We start from the raw sequence: 20,188 nt of genomic DNA on the forward strand, positions 1-20,188 counted from the left end.
CAAAATCTATAATCTTGCTTCTGAAGAAGAGAGACTGAATCATATTAAAGCCTTCGTGACACATTAGTATAACAATATACAATAAAGAGTATGTTATGAAATATTCAAAAGAAACCCGACGTGGGTGCTATCTTCTTTAAGAGGAGATATTCTGTATCTCCTCTTAAATTGCTGATTTCAGTAAAGTCCTAATGTAGCTTAATCGTGAACAAGGAAGTAGGCTAAATGGGACATGTACAAACTGACAAGTTAATAAACAAAAAATAAACAAAAATATTTACATAAATCTTACATCAGATTTGAATGATTTTCAGCAGATACGTTTTTTCATCAGGTTTAAAAAGACGTTTATCAACGTATATACCTTTTTTGAGCCATATGATATTGCAATTATAAATACTAATGACATGTTTAGAAAAATAGGTCGTTATTAGCGATTGAAAATATGGCTGATCCAGTCAGATGTGTAAGTGGCGTAATTTTCTGGTGTTTTTACAATCCTAAACGTACCGTTTGTGATTGGCTGTGAGAAGCGTGGCTCCGCCCCCACGACCCTCCAGTCCCGGAAGAGGGAAGAGATTCCGCAGAGAGTGAGAGAGAGAGAGGGAGGGAGGGGAAACGTCTGTTGACAGCAGAAATTTTATTCAGGCCAGTGACCCGTTTTCACTCATTTTTCGTTCTTTTTATCAAGCCTACCCTGCATCGCATTCTGGCATTTCGCCTTTGCATGAGCTCTCGAGGTATTTCTCAGTTACATTTGTGTCCACAGAGGAAGATGGCCGGTGTCTGGTCTGCAGTTAACTTGTGGTTCTGAACTCTTCCAGGTATGGAATATGGCAACGACTGATACGCAGCTTATGTTAAGCGTCGGTTTAATCGGTAAGTTTCAGTCACGGAGGTTATTCATCGCTGTTGTTGCTGTTAGTGGAAGTTGCTGCTCAGGGGAAAGTTGGCGCCTCAGACTTGCTTAAACGTGCAGGGAAAAAAAATCACATGACACCAGTGTGATGCAGACACGTTCCTTCAGCTGGGCTCCATATACCTCTCTGGTTCGTTGCTCCTGCACGTTTGGCCTGTGTCCATTAATGAGCCGGTCTTGGATTCATCGAGAACCAGAGATTTCCACTCCATGGAGATTTGTTCCCAGAAAACCTAACTCTGTTAGATTGATTTTATGTCCGTCCACCAGCTTACATGTCCAGATGCATTCATAGATGCATTTTTTTTTATATACATGGTATTTCCTCCAACAGAAAAAGATGTGAATGGAGACACATTGTGGGTCTGGTGTTATCCGTCTGTGGGCTCTGAACTGAGGCAAGTCCTGCTTAGCAAATGCTGCCTGACGCAGGATGGCCGTGAATTCCACACCTTTGTGTTTGGCCAGTTCTGTCGAACCTGGTACTACATCACCACAGTGGAGGTGCAGGAGCCCACAGCGCTGAACAAGGTACTATCTGAGGAACAAACCACTCCCCCACCTCGGTAGAGACTGCTTTAAAAAAATTGATTGATATTGATTGATAAAATTGATTGATATTGATTTTTTTGTCTTCATTTGTCCCCTTAAAGGTCACTCATTTTTCAATAGTCGTCACAGCAAAAGACTTCAACCCCGAGAAGTATGCCGCTCTCAGCAGAATCCTCTGCAGGTAACGGTGTTGGCGAAAATCCATTTTCTGCACCATTTGGTGGCCCGAATGCTGCATTTTGGGCTGTGTTTACACGGTGCCGTTTGTTATTCAGGATGTACGTCAAACACGGCAGTCCAGTGAAGATGATGGAGGCCTACATCACCGTCCTCACCAAAGGGATTTGTCAGAGTGACGAAAACGGCTCGTTTCTCATTAAGGACCATGACGTTCGGAAAGCGTACCTGGCAGGTTCAGTCAAAGGTAAGACGTCGCTTCTGTTACGAGCGTCAGGATGTCGGTCACCTTCACTGTTGGCCCATTCATCTTGACCCGGTAATTTTAGATAATACCTTGTTTTTACCTTGTTAACACATTCATGTGGTGCTCTTCATGCGTTACAAGACGTATTTACAACCCGGGTCGTTTCAGTTTGCCGCCCTGTTTCTGCTCCCACTCAGATGTGGTGTCTCAGTTTGGTATGGAGGCGATCATCCTGTATACGGCCCTGATGCTGAAGAAGAGGATCGCTGTCCATCATCCCCGGATTGAAGCGCTGTTGGAGTTTACGAGGTGAATTTTAAGATTTTCATTCCCTCTTTCTCGTGAGGACTGTGGTCATGAGCTGCTGACTCTTCAGCCTGTTTTCACTCAGAGTTCTGCCGGCTCTGACATGGCACAGAAAAGACTGGTCCATCCTTCACCCATACGTGCACCTGACTGATGCTGAGCTGGAGGACTTAAAGAGATGCCCCGGTGAGGCTGCCTCCTGCTTTGTTTATCTAATTAGCAGAAAACCGTTGTGCGCTCTCAGATTAGCCAGCATCTGTTCTGTTTTCTAACAGTGGCCTAAATTAATTATTAATGCACCAATATGTTTGTTCTCGCCGCAGGATACATAGCAGGATTTGTAGATCCGGAAGTGAGCAACAGATCAGACTTGTTTGATGTGTTTGTGAATCTCCCAGATAGTGTCATCACAGTGTCCCAGAGTGCCAAAGGTAGAGTATGTTCAAAGAGAAAGAAATCTGTTTCTCAGAGTGCTTTGATCCCCTCATATTCATGCTCAGTCTTCCACCGCAGACGCCATGGCCATGGGGAAGTTACACAAAGACATCGGGCAACTTATCGTTCAGTCTGCAGAGGATCCCGAGAGGTCTGATGGTCAGGTTATTAAGGTGAGAACGTGCACAGAACAGAAACGTACCCATTCAAGTCTCATCGGGCGTAGAAACGGTTCTATATCTGACAACACCACCAAACATTCATTCACAGGACATTTCTGTCAAGACAAAAGAGGTCCTCACCAACCTGGTTGCTCTGGCTGACGAGTGTGAAGACTCTAAAATCACACTGGAAGCATTAAAGCAGCATCATTTCCCCCCGGCCACCGAGAACTTCCTCTTTCACTTGGCGGCCGCAGAGCAACTCTTGAGGATATAAAGCTTTTTCTCAGCGCTCCAGGACGAGGTTACTGTCAGCAGCTCGGACTCCGGCTACTCTGTGGTCTGTATGCTGGGATAATTAGCATCCTCTCAAAGGCATTTTCTCACAGAAATCTACAATGCGTGGACAGAAAAGTGTCACTAGTGTCAGATTTTCTAATGCACTGTTGCTCCAAAATGAGGAGACTCCTCATCATAGAATTAATGGATACATTTTGTTTAATAATTTAGTACCAAATCTGAACCCCCCCCTCCCTCTTTCACTCCACCGAACACAGACTCTGCAGTTAATTTTGAGTGGATCCATCATGCAGGTTGTGTGTTAATCCGCTGGGCAGTGTTTGGCGGAATCTATAGAGCCCAGCTGTTTGGAGCTACTGCACCTCTTTGAAAAATGAAACGATGTGAAGTCTTGTGAAAAACACTCACTCTTTAAATACTAGGGTTTTACATAACGGAACGTTGCAGAAAATCACGACTTACAATTAGGAAAACAAAACCTCAGATAAACAGCGCATGACATATTACGTCATTGTTATTCAACAAAAACTGAGCTAAAACACAGCAGCCGTGTGTGGAAAACTCAGCCCAACCTCGCCGCTTTCAGAGGAGTTTAGATCTATAAATCATCAGCAAGTGTGACAGCCTCAATAAAAGCACACGTTTTGGCATTTCGCTGGTCCGGAGCGTTCAGGTGTGTGTTTACACAGTGTCAAGGAGGAGAGACATCAGCACTGATATTAAGCAAGTTCACCCTAGAGCTACATCTCAGACTCTACGGGCCTCAGTTAGCTTGTTTAATGTTAAAACTCATGACAGTCCAATTAGAAAAAGAGTCAACAAGTGCTGCTTGTTTGGAAGGATTGGAGGAGAAAGCCTCTTCTCTCCAAATAGAATATGGAGGCGCAGCTTAGATTTGTAAAGCCACAGCCTTGTTTTAGCAGCCACAGGACCTGGACACCTTGCAGTAACTGAGCCACCCATGAACTCCTCTGAATACCCAAAGTGTTCTAGAGTCATATCATGTGAGGCCATCTGCCCCAACAGCTAAGGCTGGGCTGGAGTTGGATGATGGAACAGGACAATGATCCAAAGCACAGCAGCAACTAAAGCAGCTTTGTAGAAAGGAGTCGGTTAAAGTCCGTCCACATAGATGTGAGACTGATGTCGTCACACAGAAAGCAACTTCAAGTTATTGCTGCTGAAGGTGGTTATGCAAGCTGTTGAGTAAAGGAGGTGTGCGTCCTTCATTTTATCTGAATGAATTACATGTTGCAATATGTCATGTGTTGTTTGTTTCTGGTTTGATGTACTTTTAAAGCCTGGTCAGGATCAGGTGATTTTTGTTTTTTTTTATTTTATTTTTTATTTCTTAACATGCCAAGCCTTAGAACTGAAAAAAGGGTGTATCATCTTTTTCACATGACATAATCTGATGCTTCGTCTTCAGCAGGGATCGTGCAGTGCCGGCTGTGGTCTTCTCGTGGGATTTGTTGAAAACCCTTCACCACACCACACGAGTAATTATGGACTATGGAGAGCTTCGGCCTTTTTTTTTCTCGAACGTTGCGACACGCGCGCTGATCCTTTTCCAGCTCGTACTGCAGGGAGAGCTTTGCAGGCCCCACGGCGCAGAGCTCCACAAACATGGTGTGCTCACTGAAAGTCAGACGGATTCATGCAGCGAGCGCAGCTGAAACCACCCACATGTGACAGGCTCTCGTTATATTGAGTTAGTTGATAGAGACTGCGTGGTTATCTGATCGCAGTTGCATCAGACATTGCACAACGGGGGCGTTTCCCCCTCCCTTTCCTTTTGTTTTTAACATTTTGTATTCACTAATGACGTTAGTGCCAAATCTTCCATCCACATTGATTTTATTGCATCCTGTGTCTTATGTTCAGACTCCTCGCTGATCTGTTGGGAGTCACAGAAAAGTTTTGTCTCCGCAGTATTTCAGGTAAATCAGCGAGGGTTTGACAAAGAAATGCTCGTGTAACTTTGAGTACTAAATGTGTTTTCATGGACTGATGCTATATTTGTTTGATCTATAAATGCATCTAATATCACAACAGAATAAAGTTACTATGAATAATAGATTCCCGTTTGGTTTAATTCACTAAAAGTGTTTCTAAGAAAGTAATAATCAACAGCGATGGGCGAATGAGCTGCATTTCATCTTCAACTTTGCTACACGTGTTGTTCTTCTTCAGCCGGATGATGTTAAAGAGTCGTGGCTAAATGTCTTTTGGTTGACTGCCTTTCTGCTGCCGCTCCTCAGAGTCCTCTGTGGTAGAATAACTGGCTTCCGACCGCCCCAGCCTGCAGCTCCTCCTCCAAGTTTTCCCGTTTTATCTGTAAAAACGAGGTCTTGAGTCAGCAGATTTCCTCACAAGAAAAACATTGCAGCAGAGTGGAGGACCCTCACCGTTCCCAGTTGTGGAAAGAGGCTGAACGAGACGGGAATCATCAGGCCGAGGACGAGGGCGACGCTGATGTGGCGGCAAGGAGCGACCAGCAGGGAGTTCTTCTGGAAAAATCTCCTTCTGTAAAGCAAAATCCGTTTGATCCAGCCTGACGGAGTGGGAATTCAGTCCAGCTGGATTAAAAGTGAAGCGAATTTAAGAGGGACTCACCTTTGTAAAAGCAAAACCAGCAGATTAGGTACAGCTGCAGTGGAACCAAATAGCGCCGCCCTAGAAAACGCAGTTTCCCTCACAGCCTGATTAAATGAGAAACAAATGGTTACAGTAGGTTTTCAATTACGAGACTTATTTCAGTCAATTTGCTCATTTCTTAAAAAAAAAGAGAAAACTAAACCTTTTCTGCTGCTGCTTTAGAGATTCCAACAGGATTCCCATTGTAATCGAACACTTGGATCCCAGTTTCTGTCTCTTCGCTTCTGACGGTGAACACGTTGAGGAAGGCCAGAGCAGCTGGAGAGAGTTGCACGTTACAATCCCAGATCAAAAAATATATGTTAATATACGTCCACGTCTGCATTTCAGGCCTGAAACACAGTCCAAAAAGAGTTCAGAGGGGGCGCCTTAGGGTTATCCGATATCACCTTACCCGAGAGTGGGATCGGTAATATTGACCGGCAGAAAGTCTGGAGCGGGGGACTTCTTATATGGAGTCTGTTGATGAAAATCTGAGGCAGGGCCTGAAATAACAGACACAAAAAGCTACTTTTTTTTTTTTTTCACCGGATGTTTTCACTTGAATCATCATAATCGTCGTCACTGCGGTCAAGTTGTACACACCCCTGCAACTGCTGTATAGGAGACTGTCCCCGCGATCAGCAGGAGCTGCTTCAAAGATGTCGTCTTGCCCTGGAGTGAAGAGAGAAAAGACGGGTGCCGTGACGCAGGAACGGGGCCCAACAGCCATGTTGGCATTTACGTTGGAGTTTTGGAGGAAGTTACCTGCTCTGTTGAAGAGTTTCTGTTCGCATTGTTGAACCCAGCATTGTAACTCTGCAGCAGAAACTACACGAGCACATTTGAGCATTTATCACCGGTTCGAGTTACTGTCACATTTCAAATGCACTTCCACCAATGTGAGGAATAAACTTCATTACCTGCCAAAACAGTGCAGGTTTGACGTTGCTGTGAGGTAAAAGTGTCCCAACGACCTGTGAAGAAAGACGTTTGCTTTTAACGGGTCAAAGAACAGAGCAAAGAAAGAAGAAAAGACTAAACTGTTTGTGTCAGTGAGGAACGGACATACCAGAGGTCCAGATATGGGCAAAAATGCTGGAGAGAAAATGACACAAGTAAGGGAATTAGCTTCTATTTCCAGCTGTGTCTGGAACCATAAACTACACTCTTTATGTGCTCTGTATGCACTTGAGAAAAACAATTTAAGATACCTATTAAAAGAAATGTCACGCTGCTGGAACACACCTCATGAGAACCCAGCCTCTTGCTGACTGAACAGCTAATAAAAGACGTCTAGAATCTAGATGATGCATTATGGCAAAAAAAAACAAAAAAAAACAGTCGCTCTAGTGACTTATTACATTGTTAAATGGTCTCTGTGAAATGTATAAATATATAAAACAAGAGGAAGGACCTATGTGGAAGTCTTTTGGCCAATCAAATGAGCTCTGTGCCCTCTTATCTCTGCTCTATAGATCTACAGAAGAAGTATTTAAAAGGAGATAACTGTGATGTTAGGTAGCGGCAGCTGTCCTGCATGCAGAACTGACATCACGTGTGCCTTTAACAATTTGATCAAATATCTGAACGTTAGTTTCCTACATAAAGTCGTGGGAACAGACACCGTTTTTTTCCGTTTTTTTTTGGTCAATCACACTGATTGATCAGTTGAATAACATTTGTGCATCTCTGGCTGAAGGACTTTTCCTCTGGGACTTGTGGGACAACTCCAAAATGTTCCTATACCAGTTTTAATATTGACTTTACACCACGTGAAAGCGTTAGATCTCAGAGTTTAACTTAATAATGGAGGAAAGCTGCCTTGATGTTACTGATCATACCTGGCGGGCGGAAGACGAGAGGAAGAGCAGCACCGGAATCAGCGTGAAAAGAAGACTGAAAACACAAAGGGGCAGCATGTTACACTCAACGTCTGCACAGTACAGCTTCCTGAGGATAAACACCTGACAATAAAGCACTCTGCAAAAGTCTCGCACCGCCCCTCATTTATTCATATATTGCCAGTCAAAAGGGAAATAGGTGCAAAAACACTAATTACCGAAGAGAATGGTATTATCTGTGGCATTTTTTGCCAAAAAAAACTGGAGAAATGGAAACAAATGACACTATGACAGGCCACAAGCAACAAAGTGCTTTAAAATATGATTCAAATTGCTTCTTTAAGTAGTCTGCTAACTGTGGACACAACACTGATCAGTTGGGAACTTTTTCAATGCATGAATGATTCATAGTTCAGAGTTCAGTGGCTTAAAAAAAATACAATCCTCTGACAATGATCAGTTCTGGACAGAAAATGAATGAGGAAAATAACAACAACAACAACAAAAAAACAGCCAATGTCCAAAGTCTGGCTCCTTGGATGCAAAATATAAAGAAAAAGATTGCTGCCGCAAAACTTCTCCATAGTACTGTAAATATAAACACTTAAATCCTGCATGTTTATGCTGTGAATTCTGATTTATTCAGTGGTAAAAGCCCACGTTTTCTTGGAAGACTTACAAGCGAGATGTTCACCGCAGCATTATCCTAGAGGAGAAGACAGAGCAATGAGATGTAAAAACAACCTGAGGGCCCATGATGCTGATTGGCTCACCAACACCTAAGATTCTAATACATAACCTGACCTTTTCGTCAAGTTTTTGTCCACTTCCAAGAAGAGTGTGGGCCTTGAGTATTTCAGCCTGAGGAGAACAAAATGAACGGTTACACATTATCTGCTCACATCACAGCAGCAGATCACTCAGAGGCAGAGACTCACATCAGAGGACAGCAGAAGGGCTGGATCCAGGAGATTAATCCACATCCGCAATCGTCGGAGGAAAGACTGTAAGAGAAGAATCTCAGTGTGCATCGCTCATTCAAAACTATCAGAGAAACTGGCTTCATTGTAACAAGCATCAATGCGAATACTCTGCATGTTTAATTCCTGCAGTGTACAGTTTACCTGTCCCTCCCTTTTCCACTGCACCAGATTCGGATCCATTAGAATAACGAGTGAATTTACTTTTTATACATTACTTATACATATACATACACTATAAAGCTACAGCGGCACATATCCTGCAAGCATGTCTATCTCATGCCTTCGAGGTCAAGTTCTGTTTAGAAATTCCTTCCGCCTTCGATCACGTGTTCAGCGTTTGTAAATGTCTACATTCATGAACGTCGGAAATATAAGAGGTTGTATTTTCCATAACATACAAGTTTAGGTTTATTGGACAGAGCACACAAAGGGGTCATTGACATTTGTTAAATGTCAATAGAATGTTAACAGAATGTATTTAAACAGCACAGTATTTATTAGGCAGTGGCTCTTTGCTATCCTTACATTGCAAGAGCTAACAAAGTTCAAAAGAATTCCATTAGCACATTAGCAGGGCACCTTGTGAGCCCAGCTACGTTTTACGGGACGCTTGAAGCTTCAGTCGAAATATTTCCCCACTATCATGAGGAGCACCTGAAGGTAACATGACTGACATTGCACCTTCTCTTGAATTGAAATAAATAATTAAATACAATTTCCATTTACCACTGTTTTTAGCTGTAATGTTTGAATACAGAATTTCATCCCAATGAGTAAGTTGTTCTTCTTTTTTTTTCGAAAATACAGATTTGTATCTTGCACGTGCGTCAACGACCTTTTCAGACCGGCCCCCTTCCGTGACATAATCCAAAATGGCAGCCACTGTTGGAAAGCTACTCAGGACCTCTGTAAGTGCAACTTCATGCATTAACATTTAAGACTTAGCAGCCGCTCTGTTTCACTTCAGAGCTGTCTAGTCAGTACCGAACCGGCGTTGGCTGCATGTGTGGAAGAATAATTCTTCCTCTTAGTGAGGCGCTGTCATGTCATGCGTGTGTCGCATATTTAAACCTGTCCACCAACTGACACTCTAGTGCCAACCTGTGGTCCGAACGGACACTGGTTAATTGAAAATACTCGTATATATAAGTTTTTGTTTTTTTTCTAGAGGGGAAAAAAATCCAAAAAACCTCGAACAACTGTTTACGTTGTGTTGAATATTGCACAGTGACGTTTCTCTGACGTCGTTTATGCGTCCGCTGCTGCCATAGAAAGGTATATAAAGAGTTACATTTTTAAGACTGGCTCATCTTCTCAGTTGTTTTGTGACGAGTCACTGTATCAAGATTTTTTTATTATTTTTTTATCTGCTGTGTATAAAAGTCGCGCATGTTTTGCACGGAAGCTAGTGTGGCGCGAGCTGGCAGGTCAAGCCCAGGTGTCATCGATCCTAATCAGACCTTTCCTGTCGCACAGTAAGTCTGAAAGGACACTGCGCAGGTGACAGGCTTCACGGGCAGGTGGTCCGCTTCTCAGCTTTTTTTTTTTTTTTTTTTTTGATGATGCAGTTAACGTCTGTCTACAGTTAGAACGACCAATTATTTAGTCCTGGAAAAAAAAAAAGAAAAAAAAAAAAGAACCGTGTCCTTTTCAGTCCTCTGATGCCACCGGCGGGTAATGGTGTCACAGCAGGTGTAGAACACTCGCTGTGCTCTCACTGTTTGGGGCTTGGCTGGCTGTTGAGCACATGCGGAGCAGTGCAGCAGAAGCAGTTTGTTTCCCCAGTTGGAAACGCCCTTTGATATCTCGACCTAACAAGTTTTTCAGTGGAAAAAGGAAGACGTTTTGATACGCGATGGTGTTGCATTCTGGCATGACAGCCAGCTCCCTCCCTCTCCCCTAACGGCGACACCCTGATGATCCTTACCTTATTTTATAAGAAAAGATGCTTTAAAAGACTGAAAGTAGTTGATGCTTTAGTTGAAGTGTTGCTGTGAATGTCTGAAAGTATTCTGCTCTTTTTTTATTACTATTCTATAAAAGCCATATGGCATCTGTTGAGGCAACCTCTTTTTGCACTTTGAATTGCCTTGTGTACGAATTGTGCTCTACAAATAAACTTGCCTTGCCTTATAGAATAGTAATAAAAAAAAGCAGTAGAATACACGCATGTATTTATGAAATGGAATGAAAACATTTCAATGCTAATGTAATGGCTGCAAACCCCAATGAGTGTATATCGGTAAGATAAAACCGTGGAAGATTTTCTTCTATAGTGAACGGTTCCAAGTCTTTCCAACCAAAATGTCACAGGATCTTATTTATGTTGACTTAATAAGTCCTCTTTCTTTCCTCTTAGGCACGGCTTGCAGCAGGTGGGCTCAAAGTTACAGCAGCCTGTCAACACGGGGCCACCAGGGCCCTCGCTGCTACGGCACTTCAGACATCTCGTTTCTCCACCAGTACGTACTGGACCACCATCGTTTTATGAAACTGGGCAGAGCCGTCTCTGTGCTTTTGGTCCTGCAAAGCACTGTTCATATTCGTGGAGGAAAAACCTCAACCCAACTCGTTAAACTACATTTTATTTGTTGTAAACGTTGCATCGAGTTTTCAGTGGGAAATGTAGTGCACTGAGTGGTAAAATAATTCTATGTAAAATGTATGAACATTTCAGTTCTCTGTATTGATATGAATAGTTGATGCTGTATGGCAGCTTGAGTGTTTGCTTGTTAAAATGTGAGTTAAGTCAACAGTTTTAACAGGATGTTTTTCACATTACATCACTGTTAGGTTTTCTACAGTCATTAATATTCATTTAGTGTCATTTCTTGCTTTTTCTCCTCATGCCAAACACGAGGCCCCTCACATATGAGATTACAGGACACCACTGCTTTACACAACACGCATCTTCCACCAACACAAACGAACAATGTGTGTCTACAACCCACCTGCTAAATGGGTAAAAAGTGTTTGATTTGTGTTTATCAGGCACTTCCAGATGGGCCCCCGCTGTCACTCAGCCTGCTCCTGCCTTTAAAGCTACAGCTGTCCACAATGGGGAGTTCAAGGAGATGAGTCTGGCTGATTTCGAGGGCAAATATCTGGTTCTTTTCTTCTACCCGCTGGACTTGTGAGTATTCGTGAGGAAAACGATTGTCAAGCGAGCATGAAGAGATAAAGTGAAGATGTTCTTTAATGCCGGCACCTCATCAGAAAATAACCACAGTGGTGTCTGTTGTTGTCGAGTAGAATGTAAATTTTTCTTTCTTTATTTATTTTCTCTGTTTGCTGCAATGCAGCACGTTTGTGTGCCCAACAGAGATAATCTCATTCAGCGACAAGGCCAGCGAGTTTCACGACATTAACTGTGAGGTGGTGGGAGTGTCTGTGGATTCTCACTTCACCCACCTGGCATGGATCAACACGCCACGAAAGGTGCGCGCACGCACACGTGAAAATGATTCAGTATCAAACAGTTCATTAGTCTAATAACCCACTCCCCCATTTGGTTTTTGAAGTAGGACTTAAAAGCACAGATATGATTTAAAATCTAAGTATTACTAAAACTGCACCATAAGAAACATTTGTGTTATTTCAGACTGGAGGCTTGGGCAACATTCACATCCCATTACTGTCAGACCTCAACAAGCAGATCTCCAGAGACTACAGAGTCCTGCTGGAGGGTCCGGGCATCGCACTGAGGTGATCTGCAAAGATCAGTATTTCACACATTTTAAATATAGAAATATCATTTCAGACACAGTTTTTAGATCATTTTAACAGGAAGTTAAGAAACAGAAGACGCAGTAATGTACAGAACGTTTTGTACAATTCCAGAAGCCCTGCATGACACTTGTTGTTTCTATGTTGATTTACTGTTTTGCAGGAAAGCTCGTACAATATTTTCCAGGCACATGTGTTATGTGTTTTGATATCGTTCCTCAGGGGATTGTTCATCATTGATCCGAATGGCGTGGTGAGGCACATGAGTGTGAACGACCTGCCAGTTGGCCGCTGTGTGGAGGAGACCCTTCGTTTGGTGAGGGCCTTCCAGTTTGTAGAGACTCATGGAGAGGTGTGTCCGGCCAGCTGGACCCCCGACTCCCCAACAGTGAGTACTTTATGACACGACACGTCTGGTTTGATGATACTTTTTCACAGATTTGTGATTTCAGTTTACTCAGGCAAATCACAGGACAGCTCTACCTTGTAGTAGATATCTACCAGTTACACATGGCAAACATGACATACATTAAACTTAGAGCTAAAGAGTTCCATGTAAATATAGAGTAACTCTATGAGATGTCAACACATTCCTGTAGGTGTTTTAAAAGGAACATGTTCTGATTTGTTAACAAACAAGCTTTTAAATGTGTTCTCTGCAGTCCTACAGAAAACCTGCTGGAATAGTTGGCATTATTGTGTTTATGACCAATTCCTGGCACATAGAATAATGGGCTCAGGATATAATCTTTGTTTCTAATGTAGTGCTGACCTCCGGAGGTCAGAATAAGCATGATCTTTAAACAAATTTCTGAGCTTTTATTTTAGAGGTTGGGATGCACATGATGTGTACAGCAAATCATTTCCTTCTCACTTGCAACTTGGCCTGTTTGCAAAGATCTTTCTGAATGTATCAGAAAAAGTATCACCATAAGACGGCCACAGTTGGGCTGTGCCAGCTCATGCTGATGCATGAAGACAGAGAGTACGTGGAGTCATTGACTGACTCGTCAGTTCATTACAAACTGGTCTTGATTTGTTTGTGATATAGTAGTCCCTGTTATTTGCCTGACAAGCTGAGGTAAGTTTAATGTGTAAGAAAAAGAATAAACTCCTTTGGTAGGGATTTATCATCTTTTGGCCAAACAACTGAAATGTACAGTGGGAGAGAGCCACAATGGAAACCTGTTAAGTTGATCTCATCTTTGTGCTTTTCAGATCAAACCGACTCCAGAAGGCTCCAAAGAGTACTTTGAAACAGTCAACTGAACAGGTCACAACACTTTGAGCACATATCTAAAGGTCTACAGTTCAACCATGTACTGAGAGCTGAATACACCAATAAAAATGAATTCATAACAACTCATTGCTTAACGTGTCAGTCTGAGTTGTGCTGCTGTTCAAACAGGATTCAGACGAACTCGACAAAACTTTATTTATTGATGGCTCTTACTTTCCTGACTGACTAACTCCATTAACTCTGCTACTTTATGAGCCTGTGTTTGTAATCCTTCAGTCCGATAGCAATCAGTGTACATTATACTAATTGATGTTCACTTCCAAATTAAAACCACACTTAATAACCCCTGTACATAAACATGTTTATTTTCTCTTTTTACAGCAAGTTAATATGCAGGTTCAAAATGTCTCGTTAGACATCGGTACACAACATGAGGTGCCAAAAATCAACTTCTGTGGGGGAGAACTGGAACTTAGAAAAAGGCATTGCCACTTCTCATACAAGTAGGGTACATACTGTATTTACACAAAATGGGGGGGAGAAAAGAAGCATTTGAAACACACTGCAGCACTGTGTGTGGTTATGAAAACATCTAGTTTTAGGTGTACATAAAGTTAATTTTGTACAGTATGTTTGCAGAGACAGCGCAACCACCTCGTTCCCTCCGACATTCAAACAATGTTTCAGGTTAGGCAACAGAACAGGAGGGGAAATGGCTTACCCCAAGATGTAGAGCCTTTTAAAGCTTTAAATAACGTCAAGTAAAAATAATGAAGCGCGCCCGTAACCAGGTTTGTAGGTTTATCAAAATGTACCTTTTACATTTTGAGATGGAAGATGAGGAAGTGACAGAAAAGCAACAGAAACAACTGAAGTGGACCTCGGTGTGGTGAAAACTTCATGCAACGTCAGGCAAGATGTAGCAGTGCCACGAGCCCCACCCCAAGCACCAAACAAAAGAACTTTATTTCCTTTTTTCTGTTTTTAACTGAAGGACTCAAAAGAAAGGAAAACGAAAAAAAAAAACCCTGTAGTAAATCTGTACAACGAAAATACATTTGGGATCTACATCTAAAGGTACATTATTAAGGTTATATACACTCACCCCATCCATATATTATCTTTACAAGTAGACTTCATTCAAACCCAAACATTAAGAAAACGGGACCAAACTGGAAAATGGGATCACACCAAACATCCATTTAAAAATCTGTTCTTACTGTACCTCAACTTCTCATCAGTCCCTTTGCTCTGGTCTGTACAGTAAACTACAGCAGGACTAAAATCTCATTGACTGGATGGACTGCTACTGTAACAAGGAATTAAGAATCGTCAAAACGGGGGGAATGATTATCGCGCGATGACAGTTTCCATGTCATCTCCTTACTGTTGAAGTGAATGGGAGCAAACTACTGTACTGCGTGGTAACAATATTTTGAGTGACGGCAGGAATACAAAATAGAAATAAAGTCAGAACACGGACACGAACCCAGCTCACCAATATTCTGACACAACAGAACAAAGGCTTTCCGTACACGTCGGCCTCTTCACTGAAGAGAGCTACACCACTCAGTCAATATACATTATATTCTCTGGTCTCAGGTGGGACTGGGTTAGGAAGGAAGGAGAAAAGAAAGGAAAAAAAGAAGTCGTGTCAGCCTTAAACATTCGCCCCAACGTTTGCTTGAGAGCAACTGATAAAAACAGAACCTGGTGTTTGATATCTCTTCCGACGACTTCTTCTTGTTCACTTTGAGCTGCGGCGTTTAGATTCATTCAGAAAATGGAAAAAACTACATTGTACAAAGTGAGATTCTCGCAATCTCTTTGCAAGAAAGAAAAAGGTAATAAAGAATGACTTGTGCCCACCGTCTTTCAGTACACACGTAGGCAAATCCATTAACATCCCTGTGTTGTTACTTTGCTTCTTAGTCGATTTTCACATTTGTGTAGATCTTCCTCACGAAGGCACTTGTTCCCATGTATCCAACAGCACCTGGAAAGTATTTGCATTAAGTGAGTTTCTTTTGAATCGGACAGCTTCCACGGTGCAGGCAGATCTGTCGCAGGACAAAACGATTACTGCTGAGGGTATCTAATAAAAAAGGCTGGAGCAGGGAAAAAGCACATTTTAAGCCTACAAAACGAGCAGTCGGTCACAGTCAACCCAGAGGGCGCCGAGAGTTACAACACGAGAGCTCAGCCGAAGCGCTTTAAGGGACTTAGGCGTCAGCCATGGCTTATTGCTCTTTTAGTTGAAAAATGAGTTCAGCTTGCAGCTGCAGAAGTGAAAAACCACACTTTACAGCACTTGCAGGGATATCTCGTATATTTCTGGTTGGGTGTGTAAAGGTGCTCATGAGCTGTCAGAGTGCTTTCAGTTTGGACAATCTGGACCTGAGCTAACAGCTACTCACAGGGCGGGGGGGGGCGGACGCACCAGAGCACATTTTTACCTTCTATAACAACTCGATCCTCAGAAATGTTCAAGTAAATGCTAAATAAAGTTAATTTTACACTTTTACATCAGTTATTTTCTTCAGCTGCTCCATCACTTCTCAAATAATAGCTGCCCAACTTATTCAGCCATCATTTGCAACAAACTTTCTCCTGTTCAGACATCAGGGAAAGTTAAAAATGCCAAAAAGTTGTTTTAGATAAGAAAACTGTTTCTTCGCTGCCCCTCTAACCTGAGAGCCCCCTGCCGTCTCCTGCAGGCTGAATGCGACAGACTGCTGATCTACCAAAATTTGCCACCAATAAACAACTAAATGTGACCGTTTCACACATTTTCTGTACAACTTTCAAATCATTTATAACATGAACAGATCTCGTTCTTCAGAGCTGAAAATGAACTCGAGCAGAAGCAAAATGTCACAAGATGAGGAATCTGAGAGAATAGCTCGCTTTTACAAGCCACTGCATTTAACTTTCTAAAACCCAAATATGGAGTTTCATTAAGCCAAAACTTATTAACTTGTCAGGAGTTTCTTCATTTCAAGTTAATTTCAAGAGTTTTTAAATCAAAGCGGGCTCAGAACTCACCACACATGATTCCGAGAGCAGTGCTGAACACTGCCATGTAGCCGAAGTAGAAGGACGTCTGAAACAGCCCGTACATCCTGAAGTAAGGAGGCACAAAACAACATGTGGGAGCTGCACTTCACTGTTCTGAACATTATGGATTTTTAGCATTTCATGGGGATAACAAAGCCAACCACTCACTTAGTTTTGAAGAAGTAGTAGTAAAAGGAGTACATGTAAACGTAAACAGCAGTGGATGCGGCAGAGAGGAAGCTTGTCCACTGCCTGGAAAGAGAGGACAAGCCCATAATCATCTCTATTCCACAGAGAGAATATAAACTGGAACAACAGTCTGTATGAGGAAGTTGTCAGACAAGGATGCTTACCATCTGTAGTCCTCGGCGTTGAGCAGGAAGTATGTACACACGATGGTGACACACACAGTCACAATGCAAAGGATCACCAGGACGAGCATCATGAAGCCGTACACATAGTAGATTTTATAGGCCCAAAAGGATGTGAAGATGAAGTACCTGACAGAGGAGGACAGAGAACAGGTTGATGCAGCTGCACTGTTCATGTTCCAACACAGAGACCTTCAGGATCCCCGAATACACTTACATTTCAATGAAAATGGAACCAAACGGCAGAATTCCTCCGAGACACACGATGACAGCCGGCTCCATGAACCTGAGAGAAAACAAGATTCAACATGCTGATGTGATCATATTTCTCTGAGCGTTCATGCCAGATTCCTCCCGTCGGGGGAGTAATATGTGACTTATTTTTTTAAGAGAAGGAGAAGGGGAAAAATGGGCATTCAAGCACAGTCATACAGCCTCAAGACACGGCTACCTTTTTCATTTGACAGCTGTGCCATTTCCCATAAACTAAAAGAGTTTGTGCTGGCAGCTAAATCATTTTAGATCTCAATCCCCATGTCTGACATATTTTAAATGAGACCATGTACAACTTCCTTACTGCCCACTAATCAGTTCATGTAAACATCTTTATGATCCTTCATAAAAAATGTTAGGATGAAGGATCACTTGAAAAGAACTGAGGATAACAGTGTTATTTAGCTGCTTGAGCTCTGCCTTAGCACCACTAAAGAAAATCCCTAAGAACCCGACTGGCGCCGTATGTATGCGTCACTCCACACCCACCATTTCTTCTCAGGGATCGGTCGCGGCACAGCGTTCACCCGGCAGGGGAAGTTTGGCTGACCGGATAGATTCCTTCCCAAAATTGTTCCCACGAGGTTCAGCGGCAGAATGACAAAGAAGCAGATGCAGCAGACAGCAACCTGCAAGAGGATGCAAAGTTACTCATTCATCAGTCAACGTCTGGAGCGTTTCCAATTTAAGACAACGCTAGTCGGCTCATAAACACCTGGCACCGACTGCAGAGGTAAACTCAACCTAACTGGAAAACTGCACTGAGTTCTGGATGCCGGTGTCATGTGACGCGTTTAATATGGTTCAACAGATGAAGCAAAGGATAAATGAGTTCACTCAGCAGCTCGAGCACCGGCCTCCATACTTCACCTGCATGAGTGATCGCACTGCGCCACATCACAGGCACCCAGACAAACAGAAAGCTGTTGACTTAGAGAAAGCTGTTTTTAAGAGAGGTGTCGCAGGGTTAAAACCAACCATGGTGCCGAATGGGATGGCTCTGGAGGCGTGGTAGTAGATAGCGATGAAGTTGATGAAGAAGGCAGTCCCGCACACCATGGCTGGGATCATAAAGGCCCCGATGAACATTTGTTTAATCCATCTCCTGCCTGTATTGTTCAACAAAAAGCCACACAGGAGATTTAATGGCTTTTTAAAGGAAACGGCATCAAATGACTGTGTCCAACAATGTGTTGCATCAAGGCTTTTTATTACCTCCTTGTTTTGCATACAAGCTTCCCCCAAAGTAGCCGTTAACAGGAGAAGTTGCAGCATACACAAAAATGGCTGTGCTCAACATGGATCCTCTCCTGTAGGGAACAGAAAACTATTCAAGTACTGTGAAGACAATTTGTCTCAATCTTTGAGCTTTATTCCCATTGAAAAAAAAAAACAAACTAGTGTTTCCCTACACTATTTTAAAAGATAACTGGAGAGCCTTCCCTCACAAAAGCTACAAGTCGTAGCCAAAAAGAGGTTTAGCTTGACTGAAAACTCAGATGATTTCTTCTGATGGGTTAGCAACTTGTTTTTAGCTAAATGGTAAAACATTACTTTAGCTGAGTGAGGATGAAACAAAAGTCAAATAAAAACAGTAACAGGTATCTAACTCAAACCCCACAACACATCCTGGAGTCAAACACTCACTCTGTGTACAGATCCTCGACCATCGCGACAATGATGACGATGAGGGACACAGAGAAGATCTGGCAGCCGGAGCCGATGAGGGAGGAGAAGATCAGCGGATGGCTTGATGGCCTGAACACATCCCCATGCACCTGCTTCCACCCGTACTCGTCTCCCAGGTCTCTGTCCTGTTTGTACACACCAACCAAGAGTAAAATAAGACGAACCCCGCGATCCACTAATACTCAAAGGAAAATACAATCAAGCAAATAAGGTGTTCGCCCAATGTATACTCACCATGTCGTCCATCTCCTCCTCTTTGCTGTATCTGGCATAATCCTTTCTCAGAGTTCTCATCAGAATCATGGACACAAGACCCACCAGGAAAATGACCATCATGAAGGAGTTGAAGATAGAGAACCAATGAATCTAGTAAAGAAATATTCAGATGGCTTTTTTAAAAAGTAACAAAGTCCCTGCTTTTATGTAAGCACAATATACTTTAGAGTAAAAATTTAATTAAAAAAATAACTTATGTAGGGATGTGGAAATGTTTGAAGCAAAATCGTCAAACTATTTTTAAGGTATTTATGTTTCTCAAGTAGTAGTTTAACAGAAGTCCCTCCTTTCATTCCCTCACCGTGTACGTCTGGACAGAGACAAATCAAGTCTTCCTTCATCGACTGTCACAGCCTTTTAAAGTGTAAATTTCACTCTAAAATCAGTTCTTTACAGAAGTTCTTGACACAAAGGTAGAAGTTAGAGCATGGAGCAAAGCTCGCCAGCTGCAGTACACTTTATCTGCCACGGTGCGAGGCTCAACCCGTACCTTTTAAAGCATGAACACAGGTGATGTGTTCATTACGTCCAGTACTCACCCTGTGCTGAAAGAAGGATGGATCGAGGTACTTGTCAAATCTGTCCTCGAACTTTACGTCTGACCTCTTCCATTTCACCTGTTGGGGGGGTAGGGGGTTGAATATAGACACACATAAATAAATACTTACTGAAAATAAATGTCTTCACATCAACAAAGGAACAAACACTGTACTCACAGAATAGGACATCTGAATTTTTGTGTTTGGCACAAGTTTAACTTTGCCTTCACTGGTCAGGTTTACGTCAACGATTCGATTGCCATTGTAGCCTATCTCCAGCTTCTTATATGTCCACAGGTAGTGTTCTTCTCCGTTTTCATCCGCCTCACCAACAATACCTTAAAAGTGCCCCCCAAAAAAAGCACATACACAGAATTAGAGATCTGGTATTTATGCAAAGGTCAAATGGCCTTTAGTTACACACATGTACTAGCCGGAGTGTGTAAAGCCAAATAA

At 42.5% G+C, this 20,188-nt stretch overlaps 4 protein-coding genes across 5 annotated transcripts in view; 2 read left to right on the forward strand and 2 right to left on the reverse strand.

Annotated features, from left to right (window-relative positions):
* tm9sf3 (transmembrane 9 superfamily member 3) overlaps positions 1 to 20,188 on the reverse strand; it is a 171,001-nt gene that overhangs the window by 148,131 nt on the left and 2,682 nt on the right. Inside the window, exons 4-15 of one of the 2 annotated variants that reach the window (XR_011917032.1) lie at positions 19,910 to 20,070; positions 19,733 to 19,810; positions 19,152 to 19,283; positions 18,876 to 19,042; positions 18,444 to 18,538; positions 18,207 to 18,337; positions 17,718 to 17,857; positions 17,173 to 17,241; positions 16,938 to 17,084; positions 16,753 to 16,836; positions 16,573 to 16,649; positions 14,408 to 15,523 (exon numbers count right to left, since the gene is read on the reverse strand). Coding sequence is in view for 1 of the 2 variants with exons in the window: in XM_072391392.1 (XP_072247493.1) it covers positions 15,456 to 15,523; positions 16,573 to 16,649; positions 16,753 to 16,836; positions 16,938 to 17,084; positions 17,173 to 17,241; positions 17,718 to 17,857; positions 18,207 to 18,337; positions 18,444 to 18,538; positions 18,876 to 19,042; positions 19,152 to 19,283; positions 19,733 to 19,810; positions 19,910 to 20,070 (1,349 nt within the window). In the remaining variant the exon portion in view is untranslated. Of the gene's footprint in view, positions 1 to 13,874; positions 15,524 to 16,572; positions 16,650 to 16,752; positions 16,837 to 16,937; positions 17,085 to 17,172; positions 17,242 to 17,717; positions 17,858 to 18,206; positions 18,338 to 18,443; positions 18,539 to 18,875; positions 19,043 to 19,151; positions 19,284 to 19,732; positions 19,811 to 19,909; positions 20,071 to 20,188 lie in introns of those variants that run through there. The other variant, XM_072391392.1, reaches the window with a different exon arrangement.
* dennd10 (DENN domain containing 10) lies at positions 599 to 5,172 on the forward strand. The gene is made up of 10 exons (XM_072391384.1): positions 599 to 740; positions 825 to 879; positions 1,254 to 1,450; positions 1,573 to 1,652; positions 1,747 to 1,895; positions 2,093 to 2,204; positions 2,287 to 2,387; positions 2,525 to 2,632; positions 2,715 to 2,809; positions 2,907 to 5,172. Exons 2-10 carry the CDS (start codon positions 834 to 836, stop codon positions 3,072 to 3,074), a joined length of 1,056 nt encoding a protein of 351 aa, XP_072247485.1. The 5' UTR covers positions 599 to 740; positions 825 to 833; the 3' UTR covers positions 3,075 to 5,172.
* sfxn4 (sideroflexin 4) lies at positions 3,383 to 8,879 on the reverse strand. The gene is made up of 14 exons (XM_072391385.1): positions 8,703 to 8,879; positions 8,517 to 8,582; positions 8,383 to 8,439; positions 8,258 to 8,284; positions 7,579 to 7,633; positions 6,807 to 6,832; positions 6,658 to 6,711; positions 6,503 to 6,565; positions 6,341 to 6,409; positions 6,150 to 6,240; positions 5,898 to 6,013; positions 5,714 to 5,799; positions 5,506 to 5,623; positions 3,383 to 5,432 (listed from the first exon to the last, which is right to left on the reverse strand). Exons 1-14 carry the CDS (start codon positions 8,739 to 8,741, stop codon positions 5,355 to 5,357), a joined length of 945 nt encoding a protein of 314 aa, XP_072247486.1. The 5' UTR covers positions 8,742 to 8,879; the 3' UTR covers positions 3,383 to 5,354.
* Positions 9,373 to 15,159, forward strand: prdx3 (peroxiredoxin 3). Its single transcript, XM_072391394.1, has 7 exons — positions 9,373 to 9,469; positions 10,921 to 11,023; positions 11,553 to 11,694; positions 11,864 to 11,999; positions 12,163 to 12,266; positions 12,510 to 12,675; positions 13,506 to 15,159. The coding sequence occupies exons 1-7, from the start codon at positions 9,434 to 9,436 to the stop codon at positions 13,554 to 13,556; spliced, it is 738 nt and encodes a 245-aa protein (XP_072247495.1). The 5' UTR covers positions 9,373 to 9,433; the 3' UTR covers positions 13,557 to 15,159.

The sequence above is a fragment of the Leuresthes tenuis genome, unplaced genomic scaffold (genome assembly GCF_036924035.1).
Source record: "Leuresthes tenuis unplaced genomic scaffold, fLeuTen1.0.hap1 SCAF_8, whole genome shotgun sequence".
Taxonomy (NCBI): domain Eukaryota; kingdom Metazoa; phylum Chordata; class Actinopteri; order Atheriniformes; family Atherinopsidae; genus Leuresthes; species Leuresthes tenuis.